The following is a 15,852-nucleotide window of genomic DNA, read 5'->3' as shown; positions in this document are numbered from 1 at the left end:
AGTGAAATGGAATAAATCAAAAAGAGACGTTTATATATCTTTCCCAATAAACGTTCTAATCCTTTGTTTCATGCAAGCATCTGCACTGCACCACTGTTATGGCTGCAGCTGCCTCAGAGGACACTCTTATTATAAATAGAAAAAGGCTAAAAATGGAGAAAGTGCATGCAAGTTTTTCCTAAACTTTTCCAGAGTTCATTAGCAGCTGTATGAATCCAAAAAGTCATGCTGCAACCGCCACCAATTCCTATTAGAATTTGTAATTCCCACAGGCTTTGAATTGCAAATGGTTTCACACTCTATTAAGCAAGCAGGAGCGAGGTCAGCGTTAATGTGAGGGACACGGTGGATGAGCAAGACAAAGATGGACAGAACATGAGGGATGGAGAAGCAGAGCAGATTTAGTTTTATGAGCAGTTTCTCTATGTTGCAGCCGTTCATTGACGCAGCTTCAGGACCCTACCACAGTGTCCTGGTCGAAGATCTCAATGACAATGATCGGCGGGTCGTCTCTCAGCTCGCTGGCCTCCCCGAACAACTCCACATCGTCAAACACCAGCAGCTGGTCCCACGTAGGACAAAGGGTCTCACTCAGGACCTGCAGAACGCACACATCAATACAGTTCACACAAACTCATAACACACTTTCACCGTTTGTCATACGAGCACACAAAATGGAAACGCACTCGCACGGTCATGCTCTTACCTCGGTGACCTGGCTGTGTGTGGAGAAGAAGACCCGAGCAAAGGGATCTGAAAGGCCACTGCTGTCAGCGGCAAACAGGCTGCGGGCCTGGTACATGTGTGCTCGCAGCTGAAACACCTGCTTCACTGTTGGACACACACACAGACACACACACACACACACACAACCTTACAATCAATGCCCTCTGAGACGACTCTCATATTGAAGTGAACAACAAAGTAAAAGCGATCGATTGAAGTCAAAAGTCTTGAGTGAGTTTGTTTGCTCTGCTTCTGATTGATTTTAAGAGTTTATATTTGATGGCAAAGAAAGAAGATCTGATGAAATAAAGGGGAAATTTATGCAAAAAACATTGCAGTAAAAGTTAAAGCAAAACTTTGTACTCCAGTGCAGGAAACTAAATTGTGTGTCAGCTTCATAGAGGACGTGAGATGTCTCACTAAGTCATTCCCTGTGTTGACTGTACTTACTGTTGTAGACGAGGCTGACAGGAGGGACAGGCTGAACGCTGGGGCCCATATTTGCAGCTTTAATCTCTTCAAAACCGTTTGGCAAACCGCTGAGGAACTCCTTTCTCTGCTTGTTGAGGCCCAGCCAAAGATACAACTCCAGCTTAGCTTGAACGGTCCAACCTGCAGGACCAAAGCCCTTCTTACCGGGCAGCTGAGGACACAGAGGAGACATGGGCCCCAAGGAGGTTACGATTTCATTGCCATTTGTCAGCAGGATTATGCAAAAACTACTGAACCCATTTTGTTTAAATTGTGGTGGAAGGATGGGACATGGGCCAGGACAGAATTTTGAGGTGGAACCAGGATTTTTTCCCTCACTTTCATTAACATTGCGAGACACATGGATTGTTAAAAAGACATATTAAGGAGACTAAAATCTATGGAAGTGTAATTTGGTGCAGCTTGATATAATTTAAAGGGCCCTGCTGGAGGTATGCACTCTACTGTCATTCTAATATAAAGAGATTCTTGCAACAGAAAAAAATCCATGGTTGGCAAAAAATGAAATTACATCCTCTCTTCAGTTTTATTACCGCAAGTCAATCATTAAACCCCGGAGACAAAGCTACAACAAGGCCCAATCCATACATATTAATATTACCATTGATTCTAAACCTCCTCCCCAGGCAGCTGTCATACATTTACAAGTCTATACATTATAACACTCTTCAATACTAATCTTGTATCATGACTCTTGACTAATACTGATAATCTCCATGTGCACTACACGATTCAAGTCTTTTTGGCAACGAGAATAATTGGTCTCTTTCAGGCGATTCACATTTAGCAAAGTGAGTTTTTTTAAAGTGCAGAGCTAATAGAGGTTGAGTTAGAGAGGAGCGGGGAGAGCTGATGATACCTTGAGGAAGACGGCTTTGACTTTACCACAGTCTTTACCAGTTTCCTCATCCACTATGGAGTACAGGATGTCTTTGGAGGGAATCCGGGCGTAAGCTATGCGCTTGTTGTTACACATCATCCACACGAAAACATCTGGTGTGCTGTGCTGAGGCTGGAGGAGACAAATATGCAGAATAGCTCTTATTATTAACCCAAGTGTCTTTCCCCAACATGTTGATTCTGTACTGGTACAGTTGTCGTGTACAGTTTATATTCTGTAGAAGCAGAGTAAAACAAAATGAGATCTGCACCTCATCAGCGAGGAAACGGAGCTTCTGCAGGAAGTTCTGCGCCAGCTTGAGTTTGTCTCTGACCGTGTTCTTCTTCACCTGAGTCCGAATCTGCTTGGCCTGCTGACCCATGCTGTCCTGCAGGAGGGGAGATCAGTGATGAAGAGGATTACATACATTACATACATTACATATTGTAAATATATATGAATACAAATGTATATCCAGTCTCTCCTGTCATCCTTTAGTACAGTAGTATTCAGGGTCTTTTGCTCACACTAAATCTTTTCTTATCTATGTAAGGAAAAGTAAATCCCACCATTTCCCTCATGCAGGACTTGAGTCGTTCTCGATCCAGTTTGGTTCTGCCTGCCTGGTTCACGTCCTTGTTAGCCAGAATCACAAAGCGACTGGAAATGACCAGAAAATACAGAACATAAGAGACCAGCATGATTTGTGAATACATTCTATAAATGTTCTTCTTCTGTGATCTGAAAAGCAACAAATTAGCAGCAAATAAAGAACTAAAAGCACATAACGAGAGGGAGAAAAAAAACAATGAGGACACTGCTGATGGCTTTCACCATGACAACCATAAAGACTTGGTTTTAGAGATACCTCTGTGCAGAACGCTGCTTTCTTCAGTAGCTTCTGGGGGGGTTGATGAAAAGCGTAAGTTTTCTTTATAATGCATTCAATGTAATGCTGGTTATTAAGTGCCACACTATTTGAGTAGCTTTACAAATTTCCCTGTAAGGAGAAGCTCTCTGTATCAGTGCTGGGTGAAGAGTCCCAGTGTCAGTTTTGATACAGGTTTGTGACTCTTGAATATTATTATGCAGCTTGCCTGCAGCCAACGCTGAGCTCCTCCAGCACCCCCCTGAGTCTGCGCTCTGGAAAGGCCTTCTCCGTCTTAATGACCTCCTGGACATCATTCAAACCCTCCTCCTGCAAGGACACACAAACACTGGAGCTGAGTACTACTCAAATATAAGCACAACTTTAAGATACTTGGGCTTTACTTGATTATTTCAATTATATACATCTTAATACTTCTATCATCAACTGTTGTGTTGATGCTACAGCACATCAGACTTAGAATCTGTCTGGCTGCCTGACATGTGCACACTGACCAGCTTGTCAGCGATCTTGTCCATCATGTTGGAGTTGTAGAGTCGTCTCCGTTGGTCCTGCCACCAGCTCTTGATGTAGACACATGGCTTCTTTTCAAAGTAGGGAAGATGAAAGTAATTTCTGTAAAGATATAAGTAGAATGTGAGTTGGATTGTGCAACTACTTTCTCAATATATCATATTATAGCCAGGACGCTGCCCTGATAATTGTAAAGCATTTAACAAATCCGTTTTTAAAAGGTTAGTCTGGCTTTCTATTATACTGTAAATAAATGAGCAAAACATTAAGATTAGAGCATCCTGTGTCTCGCCCCTGTGACGTTTGACCTCTGACCTGTCTGTAATGACGGGCCTCATGAGTGGAGTGGAGGAGACTGAGACCATGTCTCCGTCCTCGTCCGCCTCGTCCTCGCTAGAGTTGTGAATGAGGTCACTCTCCTCCTCTTCGTTCTCTGCATCTTTCTTCTTCTTCTTCTTCGCTGATGAGGGCTTGCTTACACCATCTATCTGGTTGCCATAGTTACCTGTAACACGGCAGAACATTATTAAGGTGTGAGCTGTCAGATTACTCTGTTGTACTCACAGAGGGACAGTCAATAATAACAACGTTTTATATTTACCTATCGTAATTTCGAAACTTATCGTTTTGTCACCAATCTTCCTGTCGATCATGGTGGCTTCGAGGAAGGAACCGAAGAGGAAGAACTCCTCTATTTTCCCTGTGGCGCTCTGATGGAGTGAGAAGAACAGCAATAAACATATAGGGGAACATCTTATTGAAGCGGAGTGCGTTTTTATTGTCTCTGTCTGTGGAGCGATTACTGTCTGTTGAGCTGCTTTTTATTATCCAATGTATACACTTAAACCGCACTAGTGTCATCTCTGAATTACTGAGCTACTTATTCTATACATTTATAAGTGCACTATTTCATAACATATTATTACTTATTCAGTTTGTTTGACCGTTTCACCGGCACACGCCTGGCTTCGATGTTGCATGTGTTGTACATGCAGAAATGTCCACACAGGCTGAAAACTTGTATAATGATTTATTAGGCATTTGCCTTATTTGGAGCTGAGTCACTGCTCATTTACAGTATGAGTCAGATGAGGAACAATAACACTGATCTCCTCCAAATAGACACAGGAAACTACATCATTGAGACACTTTTTAAACAATGATGTTTTTACCCCTGTCCGAATACGCAAAATCTTCTGAAATTGCTATAACACTTGGTGGAGGAAACCTTAAGGGTCAGGGATAAACTCATTAAAATTTGGATCAGGGGAGGTTCAAGGATTTGATGAAGAGATTTTTACTGATATCCATGAGCGTGGGCAATTTAGAGCAGATCCAAATAAAAATCCTTAACTAGGGTATTTATATGTAATATGAATTCTACTGCATGCCGTTCAAGTAAATATATCATCATGAATGTGTTAAACAATAGGACAAGGCCAGAAGAGTCAGGAACCAGGGGGAATTCGTTTTCCAAACACCGACCATATCCAACTTGCAATATTTTTCTTTCTTTTATAACTCTGAACTCAGTTATTAACATAATTTCCTGCTCTTAGATATTAGGAAGACAAATGCACATTTGGCACAAGCATTTCACATAGTGTGACAATTAATTGATAAAACCAAACTCAAGTTATTTATTTGGAGAAGAGACAAAGTAAATGTGTTAATTTACAACATGTCTTTGCTTGGTATTTTTAGTATTTATATATATTAGTTATCTGGCCCCTCCCCACCCCCCCAAAAACAACAACTCTACTTTACAACTTGCACACACTCATGCTGGCATTAACGACTGACCCCAGGGGAACATTTACACCCTAATAGACATAAGGTTGAATAGCTTTCAAGCCCTGAAGCAACACATCTGATGTTTCTGATTTCCCTGGTGAGCAGTTAACTACACACGGTCAATACAATGTTTACTGTTAAGGTCAGGAAGTCAGAGGAGGTCAAACAACTCTGTGTTCTTATGAATCACAGGTTGCGATAACAGCATTTCTTTGACTTTGAGTGATTCCACTGCATGAATGAAATACAGGGACAGACAAATCCCTTTGCTGTTTTAACAGTCAGGTCTTCTCACCTCTGAGATGTTGGACACAGTCTCCACCTGAACCTCAGTGGAGCTGAGGATCTCAGGGGTTGTGGGGTCCAGGATCTCCACGGCGACGGAGAGCAGAAGACGGGATCTAAAGGAAACCCCTTCTCCAAGTCCCTCATTCAGGTCATGGTGCTCGTCCATCAGCGTGTACTGACGGGTGGAGCCGTACATGTTGACCCAGGCCGGGCCCATGGTGGGCAGGAACCCTGGAGACGGCAAACGGAAAAGAAGGAGATGATGTGACATTCTACAATATATTTGAAATTTGTCTTACCTACGCCATCCAACACTTCCCCTACCACCACTGACAAAACAGATAAAAAGCCAGGCAGCAGACAAATCATATATATATTTGCTGATGGCAATCACAAGCCTTCCTCTCGGGGTTTTGAGTCAATATTTGTATCCAGAGGATTTAAAACTGGCCACCAAATCTTGTCCTTTTTAAAAAAAAAAAAAGTTTTCTCCAAGTAGAGAGGAAGTCATTTCTTTCACCCACATTTTACCAGCAAAGTTTTCATTCTTAAATCATTTGTTCTGATTGAACTATTGATCCTTATCCTAATCTCTTGTTATAAAACACTTTGCAAAGATCATAATCAAATCCAAAATCTCAGGCATTTCCATGACTGTGTTATATTTACATTACACAACTTCTGAAGGTTTTACTTATAAACGGCATGAAATAAAACTAGGCTTCCAGAAACGCAAATGTGATATAACTAAATTCCTCTCAAGTATTCATGAGGTTTGGTTTAATTTATGCAAATGTATGTATTGACTAGAAGTCGATTTGAATGTCATCCAATAAATTCATACATCCATTAGCCAATGATCAGTGGCTTGATTCACAATTTAGCTCTGCTAATTACTAGATACAGTAAAATATTAACTAGTTAAGTCCTGACTAATTTATTAACCTGACAGCTACTCAATGTTAGTAAGACAAAGTGCTGACATGTGTGTTTGTTTCACTCACCTTTATCACCATCATTGGATATCTTGCGCAGGTCAATAAAATGAGTTCCTATGGCAACGTCGTTGACCTTATCCGAGTCTCGGATCTGGACCTTCAGGCGTTTGCAGAGTGGAGGGAAGAGTTCAGTGAAGACGAGCTGCTCATTCCAGATCGGTTCATAACTGCTCTTCTGGACAGACGTTTTCCCCTGGAGAAACATGGAGGGAAGCACTGAACTCAAAGTGCTCACACACACTCCTCCACACACAAACACACACAAAATGGTCACAGCAGACACACTGCGTTGGACCCAGAGAAGCCGGTTTACAACTGCTGGAACTAGCAGAGAATAGAGGAGAGCAGGATGTGGAGGGATTTACTTTCTGCCCAGCAAACTGCACTTGAACGTAGGGGTCCACCAGATCTCTGTTCTCTCCTATGAAGGCCTTTTTCACATTCGCCATTATGTTGGTGTTCATTTTGGGGAGTCCCTCTGCACGGTAGATCTTCACATAAAACCTCGCCCACTGCCTCTCTGCTGGGATGCCCTCTGGGAGCAGGAGGTTTCTGGAAAACAAACAAAAGCAACCTCTCAGTGGGAGACAAGACTGTGGCTTTATTGATTATTTATTATATACTATAATATACATTTTTATAACTGATACACTGTCTTTTTCCAAATTAATCCAATTTGATCATCAACAGCTGATTACCCCTCTACGTCGTCTTCATCAGTTTCATTGGCCTTGTGTGGCGTCTTGATGTTGTCGCCCTTTCCGACTACGGCGATGTCACACTTTACATATCCTTTACATCCAGCTGTGATGTCATCAGGGTCAGACAGGATGGCCCACTTGTGGTAGAACTGGTGTTCTGTGATAGATGTCAATAAATCCCCCCCCAAAAAACAAAGAAATTCTGTTGTCAGTTTTCAACAAACTAAAATCAGACTTTAATATCAATGTGAAAACATACGAGACAAATCACACACGCTCAACACATGCTATCAGCAGTTATTATCATCAGAGCTACAGCTTGTACCAGGCTGGAAGTAAACTGTCCCAACATCCATCTTAAATGTTCCCACCAAGGTCCCACTCCGGAGGAGGTTTTTGGAGTGAATCACCTAATTAGACAGAATTGAGGATAAAGTATTAGCACAAGGCTCCAACTCTGGATCATTGTATTGAAGGACATCATCATAAATCATCATAAATCATTCATAAACGTCTGAGTGCAGCTGGCTATTTACATAATGGTAAACAAGGGGCGGCATGATATCTTCAGCATAATACATTTAACATGAGTGACTCTCTGGGTACATCATTTAACTTCATAAATGCATAACCAGCAATATCTTTTTATGGGTTTAGGTCCCAAAGGACTGTGATATCTACTCTTCCCGGTTTTACTAGGTATTAAAGTTCATATTGATTTCAGCTATATTTCTGCAGCAAACTGCTCTGCAATAGAACCTGAACGAGCATAGTACTCACTGAGATCTTGATGATCTTGTCGAACATGACATCGGGAGGGACGTGGAAGTCAAAGACAAAATACTGCAGAGGACAGAGAAAAAATGTTTGACCATTAAAATGTTTTCACTTGTTCTTTCATGAGAAAACACACACTTCATTTGGTTTGGTTCTGGGAGTGCAATGTAACCAAAACAAATGTTTCTGGATAAACTTGAGGCTCAGAAAACAACCAAAGCAGAGTTCACCTGAGGATCTGATGGAACAAACAGAAATGTGATCTTAAACATCCAAACCTATCAGCCTCACAGGAGATCTGCTGCCTTTTGTAGGGCAGTGAGAGTTCTTTTTGATGATCTGCAGAAAAGGTCAACATGTGAAGACCCAAGCAGAGAAGTGAAGTTTTAAAAATACATACTTTAACTCCAGCCCCCTCAAGGTTTCAATCCTTTAGAAGTGGAGATGAGATAATTAAATTAAATGACTAGTTCACACGTCTGCATCAAAGTCTTTTCATGCCTTTGCAGTAGTTAATGTTTCATAAAGCAGCTTCTAGGCACCTCAGTCAGGACAGAACAACCGGCTAGAAGTGAGATCCATGGAAACTGCATGAACTCCTACTGGCGCCACAAGATCAGTTAGCACTATATCTTTGTTCAGCACGTGTTACTGCATGTGCTATTTAACATATGAATGCAACTCCGCTTCAACACGATATAGAGTCATTATGGTACGAGAAAATGTACAATAAATAAACTTAAGATCATGATTTGTTACTCAATTATCTGGGAGGAGCAAAAACACGTGATCAGTAAATCCCTTCATTTGAGTGGGTCTTTGTATATTGCAATACAAATATTTAACAACTGTAAATCGAAATGAAAGCTGAAACAGAGTCATGTGCAAAGAAGTGGTGAAGGGAGGGGCCTCACTTGTGCTTTTGTGGGAATCTTATATTTTAAAAACCAGACCATGATCTCACGATTTCTTAGCCACATGTAGGAATCCACTGCACCAAAACCTTGTCCCCCAAACCCAAATAAAAACGAGATCATACTTCCAAGGCACTGAACCAACTGCTGTGCCTCAGTGCGAGGATGGAGAGCTTGAAGAACGATAATCTCAATCACTCTGGTTTCCAGGTTTACCAGTCCGCGGGGGACTTTCTAACAAACAGAACGAATCGATGGGAGACAAACCTTCACTGTCCCAGCAGGACACAGAGCTGAGGCTGGGAGTTCTGCGTGATTCTCACTTCCATTGACTAACAAGAGCGATTCCTGTGCTGTCCAGGAACACGTCAAGTGAAGGCAAGAACTCTCTAGTGAAGAGATTTTGGGATACTATGCACTGTGGATTTTGTACTTGTTCACTTTAACCTTAATCTGTTTTAACAACAGATCCCAGAGGAAATCAAGCGTTTTCCGCCAAAAATGATTTATGTGAAAAATGGCATTAGTTAAACTAACGAGAGAAACAAAATACGAAGAAAAGTGATGTCGGAATTCCGAGGTAGCATAGGAATCTAGTTGTTATTGCATGAATTATTAATTCTTCGCTTTCTTGCAGAGTGGATTTCCTCACCTCATTGTAGTATGGGCAGTTGGTGGACTCCTTCATGGACGTGTACTTCTTGTCGTCTCCAATCTCCACACACACCACAGGGTCCATGTTGAGGCCTATCAGCTGCCGGGCCTCGATCACCGTGATGCTGATCTGAAGGGAGAGATCAACACATTCAGTCTAAAACCAACCGACCTTCCTCCAAACAGTAAGTCAACCAGCGGCAAACTTTTAATCACTCATTTACCCTGATCAGTTCAACAAGTCAGAGTCAAACAGTTCAAATTGTTCTTTCACAGACTCTAATGATGCTGATTCCAGGTAGAGAGGGATTTCCCCCCGGTTTCCCTATCTCAGCCTGTGATTTTACTCTGATTCTGAGAAAGTTTTCAGATTAAAGCAAAATCCCGCAGGTTTAATTAGTCTTTTTGATGATTAATAGGAACAGAGAGAAACAAGAGCAAAAGAGGATGAGTCTGCAACTTATAACTACAACAAGGCTCCACTTGACTGGTTTATAAGTGTATGTGTTTAAGTTAAATAGGCCATGAAAATCGGCCATGAGCGCAGGCACCGGAGGACGTTACACTGGGCCCACAATTAATCTTTTCCTTCTTCTTACTGATGTTGTCATAAAATAAAGTTAGTGCGGTATTCACAACTGCTCGGATTGTAAGGAAGGACAATGGTATATGTGTGTACTTATCTATAGATGTGACAGATATTGAGAAATGATCTTGCAGTTAAACAGCAAATGGTCATTTGACACTTTGGTTTTTGTGCAGACTAAACAAACGATTTTAAATGTTAAGTCACATTTACATGGACATCAATATTCTGATATTACTCAAATTAAGACAATAGTCTTGTTAAAAAACAATAGACATGTAACAATTCTGTAAATTTGATGCAAGAGCCCGGAGAAAATTAGTTTAGCTTAGTTTAGCATAAAGATTGACAGCAGGGGGAATGGGCCAGCTTGTCTGTTACAATTTGAGATACTCTATCTCATTAATACATATACAAATGTAGAATTACAAAATGGGGTCTTCAGGGGGTTATGAGCTGCATTTGTGAATAAGCAACAGTTTCTCCATCTGCACTGCACTTCTGTGCCACCTCTCTGCAGTTTGCCAAGAAATAGTGAGATTCAGTATGTTAATTGGTAAATTACAGAGGTGCAGGGTGGTGAAAAAAAAAAAGAGCTGGCTGGCTGTTTCCTTCAGCCTTCAGTCTTTATGATAATCTATGCTCATCACCTCCAGGCTCCAGCTCAGGGCCTCAGACAAAAATGTAAGAGGAGCATCAATCTTCTCACAGCAAAATGGAGAATCATATAATTACACATTTTCTCTAAAATACCTCTATCCGGCTGTGCTTAAAATTAACGTATTTTTCCTTAAATTATTCATGTGATACATCATAACCACCAATATATCAAACCCCCCAAAACATGCATATATGTGCATATATACAGGCACAAGGGGATACAAAGGGCTTTTTCAATCCCAGACAAAGACCTGGAAACAGAGACACACACACACACCTGATAATCCACTGGTCGTCCAGAGCCAGGTTCCATCTTTATATCTGGCTTCGACCTGAAGAAAAACTAAATTAATGATTTTTCTACAGTGCACTGAGAGATAACAAGGACACTGAGTGAGCACAGGGGCACAAGCTCACTGAAAACTGTCATCTTTCCATTATCTCAAAAAGTTCAAATGAATACATTTATGTCAAATGGAAGCAATGTGCTGTCTGATTCGTGTTGTGCGGTGGCATCACACCTCTTATTTGAGACGTTGGTGGTGAAGGCGGTGACAGAGGCCAGGGAGATGGTGTCTGGGTCAAGTGTTCCAGCAAGACGGATCGCCTTCCTGTCCAGGTCGTCCATTTCCAGGACCGCCGGCTCATCTGGACAAGTCAAATCAAGTTGTTCTTCAACAGAATCTTGATATGTTTTATAAAAGTGTGTTTTACCTGTTTTCCCTAAAGTTAACTTGCAAATTAAAAAAACTAAAGTGAATCAACAAAACAATCAAATGATATATTTCGGGTTGAATGTGTCTTGTGTTGTATGTAGTTTTACCTCCTCTCTTGTGATCGTCTTTAGAGCTTTTCATCTTGCCGAGCTTCATGGCTGAGAAAACTCCCTTCCCTGCTCTGGTGCGGGAGAAAGGGACAGCAGATAAGAGAGGAGGAGGAGGAGAGAGGAGGAGGAGAGAGGAGGAGGAGAGAGGAAGAGGAATTGATAACATGAAAGTGAACTTGTGTCTGATTCACCTTTGATCCATCTTCAGATGAATCAACTCCAAACATGTGTCTCATGGAGTTCAGTCTCCATCGATACGATCAGACACTCGGAGGAGAGCGATTCACATTACCAAGTGCTGAACTTCACTTCAGTGAAAACTCCACTGCCCACATGGGGACATAATCAACATGCAACCCAACCCCACATGTAATGTCCATATATCACAGACATCTTTGTGGCCTGGCCAGACATTTAATTCCAGGGGATTTAATCATCACCACCAATTCTCCAGACTCTCAGTCACAAGAGTATCCGGTGTCTCCCCATCGACATCATTTGGATCACATATCACCACAACGACAAAGAGCTTGTGATGTCAGCGGTGGGACGACAAATGAGGGGCCTTAATAATTGAGAATGACTGTGGCCGTCCAATTTGATGCGGATGCATGTCAGGAAATTAATGAAAGGTTTTCCTTTTGTTTTCCTCGAGCGATCCTTCAAAGTCGAGTTCAGTTTCTGCTTTGATCAGTCCAACTTTATTCCAGAGGCTACAGTCAAACTTAATTTCATGTAATATGGAGGAGGGGTTGGTTTTACAGAAATCTATCACAACTTCATAGGTTCACGGGTCAGTAAAGAGGTGAAAAGCTTTTCCAGTCAAATCAAATCTAGGCCATGTATTCTTATGGATACACTCTGTCTCCACTGTGTCCAAAAAACATTTTTCTTTTCCCTAGAAAGCTGCGGAAAAGATCTTTGAAGGCAACATGTTTTCATTGTAGTGCTGAGAAAAACGAGTGGATCAATCAATTCTTTAACTAATATAAAGTTGATTGGCAACAATTTGGATACCAAAATAATTAAGGTAATTTATAAAGCAAAATCAAACAAATTTTTAATCAAATGTGAGCCTTTGCTGCTTTTTGTTTTATATGATAAAACATTGAATATTTATTTGTTAAAATATCAATTTGAAACACCATATTTGACCGTGGAGGACTTTTCCCCCATTTTCTACATGATTGCATGAAATATTGTATCAGTAGGGAAAAAAAGAATCAATAGCCCTGGTTACTGCAACAGCAAAATGAGATGGTCCAGTAATCCAACCTATTGCCTCCTTGTTATTTCCCAACAAGGCACCAAATAAAACTCACACATGTGTAAAATGTATTTTTCATACATACCACATGAAAGACTCCACTGATCCTACTCAATCCTACTCTCGTCAGGTGTGGCAACAAACCAACCAGGCAGATAACAGCTGGTGCAGGTGAGTGGATGATAAAGGAGAGAGGAGGGAAGGGAGAGAGAGAAAGAGGTGGACGTAGATGGTTGGAGATACACAGAGAGGAGGAGGAGGAGGAGAGAGATGGAGTGGGTGGGGCTCTATACACCACCATCAAAAACTAAACCGATTTTAAGAGTTTAAAAGAGACTGATGTGAACTTTCTATAATGTTGTGCTTGAATATTGTTAGATAACTAAGAGGTAACATCAATATTTTACCCTGGTGCTGCAATCCTGAATCCCAAATGATCCCTGATGGCCGTGTGAGAATGTGGCTGATATACAAGAACGTACAGCATGTGCAGAAAAACACAATTTAAATGCAGTCCTTTTAACTTTTGCAGTTTAATTTACTGAGTTTGGAAAAAGTATTCATATCGATGCCACCTCAAGAGGTAAAGTCTGGATAAGTATTAGTAACTAAAGCTATCTGGTCATGGTGAATGGAAACCAGGGTCTACTGACATTGGACTCATATATGCACAACAAAACTTGAATCTATCTATTATCTATACTGCTTCCCATTCATTGGCCTCTCGCCCACTGTTACATGGGCCAACATACAAAGATAAACAACCATTCAAGCCTACAATCAATTTAGAGAATCCAATTAACCCAAAGCCAGTCTGCATCTCTCAGGATGGTGAAAGGAAACTGAAAGAAAATGGAGAAAACCCACACACATACCAGGAGAACATGCAAACTCCACACTAAAAGCCCCCTGGCCAAACAGAGATTGGAACCAAGCACCTTTTAACTGTGAGGCGCCAGTACAAACCACTTAACCACCGTACCGGACACAACATCTTCAGCCCGCCAGTCTTCTGAGACAGATCAGGTTACTTGTCAGTAAACATGTCACTGATACTGTGATTATTGTGAAGATGACAGGCAACACACCTCGGAAACATGTATCAGCAGTTAGATATCCTCTGTGCACAAGCAGTCATGAATAACCAGAAGAAAAGAGCGACCCTGGAAAATCCTAGGAAACATATTGAGCTGCTAAATATTCCACATACTTTCTGTCTCCTTTTCTTTCCCTTTGCAGATGAACACAAGGACAAACATCAGATACAAACCTCCCAACAGGAGGCCAGGATTTCGAAATCAGCTTAACCTTGAAACTTCCCTCCTTCTAATGATGAAACCACCAAAGATGTCAGTTAAAAGGAAAAGATGGTTCACATGTTGTCTCCAATTACAGAAATAGGGACAATGTACCACAGGTAGAAGAGGCTATTTCTCAAGATATTAGATTAAGAAATACGATCACTCTTGTATGTCAAGCACAACTATTGCATATCTTTGCAGCACAGATGTGCACATGTGTATTGTTTGTCTGTGGGTGATTGTGAGAGAATCAATAATACATGAATAAACTGTTAAATTACATTGCAACGAAGATGAATGAGGTCATTCATCAACATGAATGGAGAGCATTCATTTTCGAAAGCAGATTTATTTCCAGGGTTATTCGTTGGATCCTGGCAGCTTGATTTCCATCTCCTGCATAAAACAGGGATTTGAAAACGATCTAGCAACTAGTGATGTTTTCTTACTTTACTTTTTTGCACTTGATGTCTTTATGTTGAATTCTCGACCACCAACTCCCATCCCCCATTGAGATCGAAATAAATAAATAAAGGGAAGATGTTAAAAAAACCATCTGCAATCAATAATTCATTGACATATACTGTACGTTCTGCTCTAAGGGCTCTGGAGAATGGGGCTGGATTAGATACAGTATACTGCACACACCTGCTCTCTCCCTCCATCTCTCTCCCTCTCTGACACATTGGTTTGATGCACTTATTCCAGTGCTCCCAGGATCCCCTGAACTGGAGCCAGACAAAGATCAGCCCCACCTGATAACACAGTTAGGAGCCGAAAAGCAAGCCCAGAGCTCTCCATCCAAAAACCTGATTGAGCGCTCTGCAGTCCTCTACCTGTCTGTCTCTCATACACAAAAACTCGATTTCTTTCTGTCTTCTTCTCCAACTTTCCACGTTGACTGCACAAGATGAAACAGAACGTCAGTATTATTTATCTCTGCCATACGAACATCTTTTCGTGTCGCCAATGAACTCAGTATTTGACACTTTGCTTGTGATCTCGTGAGTGTTCCCTCAAACTGTACCCTCATTAGCTTCACATAGAGAGAAGCTTATGCAAGTTTAATGCCCCCTTGAAAAATTGCTTTGAACTAGTCACGTCATGACAACAGCAAACAAAAATTGTTTTTTTTCCTTTGGGACATATCAAGCATTTATTTATTTGTGCATGTGTGCGTGTGTGTATGTGTGTGTGTGTGTGCTTTTATCCAGCATATAGAATAAATCTACTTCCACAATATTAAAGAAAAGAGCTATGGACATGAAACAGCAACCAGGTATGAACATACATCACTTAATATTTTATATCCACTCCAAGTAGCACTCTTGCATTTTTTACTCTGTTATTGCATCAACCAGACCGGAACAGAAAAAAGTCTGAGGGATTCCAAGGACGTTCCCTTTTATGTAATATTTCAAGTAATCCCCACAAAGGAAAACAGAACATGTTTACAACTCCTATCAGGGTCAAGGTGATACAAGAAATGGATACTATTTACCCCAAGAGGCACGTTTCCAATAAGTGATACTAACAAAATGTTCACATTAGACACCATTCTATCTCATAAGTTGAGAACAAGAACC

The 15,852-nt window shown here is 41.1% G+C and overlaps 1 protein-coding gene across 1 annotated transcript in view; it reads right to left on the bottom strand.

Moving 5' to 3' along the window:
• The window catches only part of otofa (otoferlin a), a 66,268-nt gene that overhangs the window by 11,676 nt on the left and 38,740 nt on the right, over positions 1-15,852 (bottom strand). Inside the window, exons 6-25 of the mRNA XM_061091552.1 lie at positions 11,696-11,769; positions 11,394-11,520; positions 11,150-11,204; positions 9,625-9,756; positions 8,062-8,124; positions 7,607-7,691; positions 7,279-7,438; positions 6,946-7,132; positions 6,587-6,773; positions 5,590-5,813; positions 4,102-4,210; positions 3,816-4,005; positions 3,482-3,602; positions 3,196-3,296; positions 2,668-2,758; positions 2,370-2,486; positions 2,078-2,230; positions 1,177-1,369; positions 707-831; positions 464-598 (exon numbers count right to left, since the gene is read on the bottom strand). Of these exons, the coding sequence (XP_060947535.1) occupies positions 464-598; positions 707-831; positions 1,177-1,369; positions 2,078-2,230; positions 2,370-2,486; positions 2,668-2,758; positions 3,196-3,296; positions 3,482-3,602; positions 3,816-4,005; positions 4,102-4,210; positions 5,590-5,813; positions 6,587-6,773; positions 6,946-7,132; positions 7,279-7,438; positions 7,607-7,691; positions 8,062-8,124; positions 9,625-9,756; positions 11,150-11,204; positions 11,394-11,520; positions 11,696-11,769 (2,629 nt within the window). The remainder of the gene's footprint in view (positions 1-463; positions 599-706; positions 832-1,176; positions 1,370-2,077; positions 2,231-2,369; positions 2,487-2,667; positions 2,759-3,195; positions 3,297-3,481; positions 3,603-3,815; positions 4,006-4,101; positions 4,211-5,589; positions 5,814-6,586; positions 6,774-6,945; positions 7,133-7,278; positions 7,439-7,606; positions 7,692-8,061; positions 8,125-9,624; positions 9,757-11,149; positions 11,205-11,393; positions 11,521-11,695; positions 11,770-15,852) is intronic.

This window comes from Limanda limanda, chromosome 18 (assembly GCF_963576545.1).
Source record: "Limanda limanda chromosome 18, fLimLim1.1, whole genome shotgun sequence".
NCBI lineage: Eukaryota > Metazoa > Chordata > Actinopteri > Pleuronectiformes > Pleuronectidae > Limanda > Limanda limanda.
This window is presented reverse-complemented; position numbering and strand designations above follow the sequence as displayed.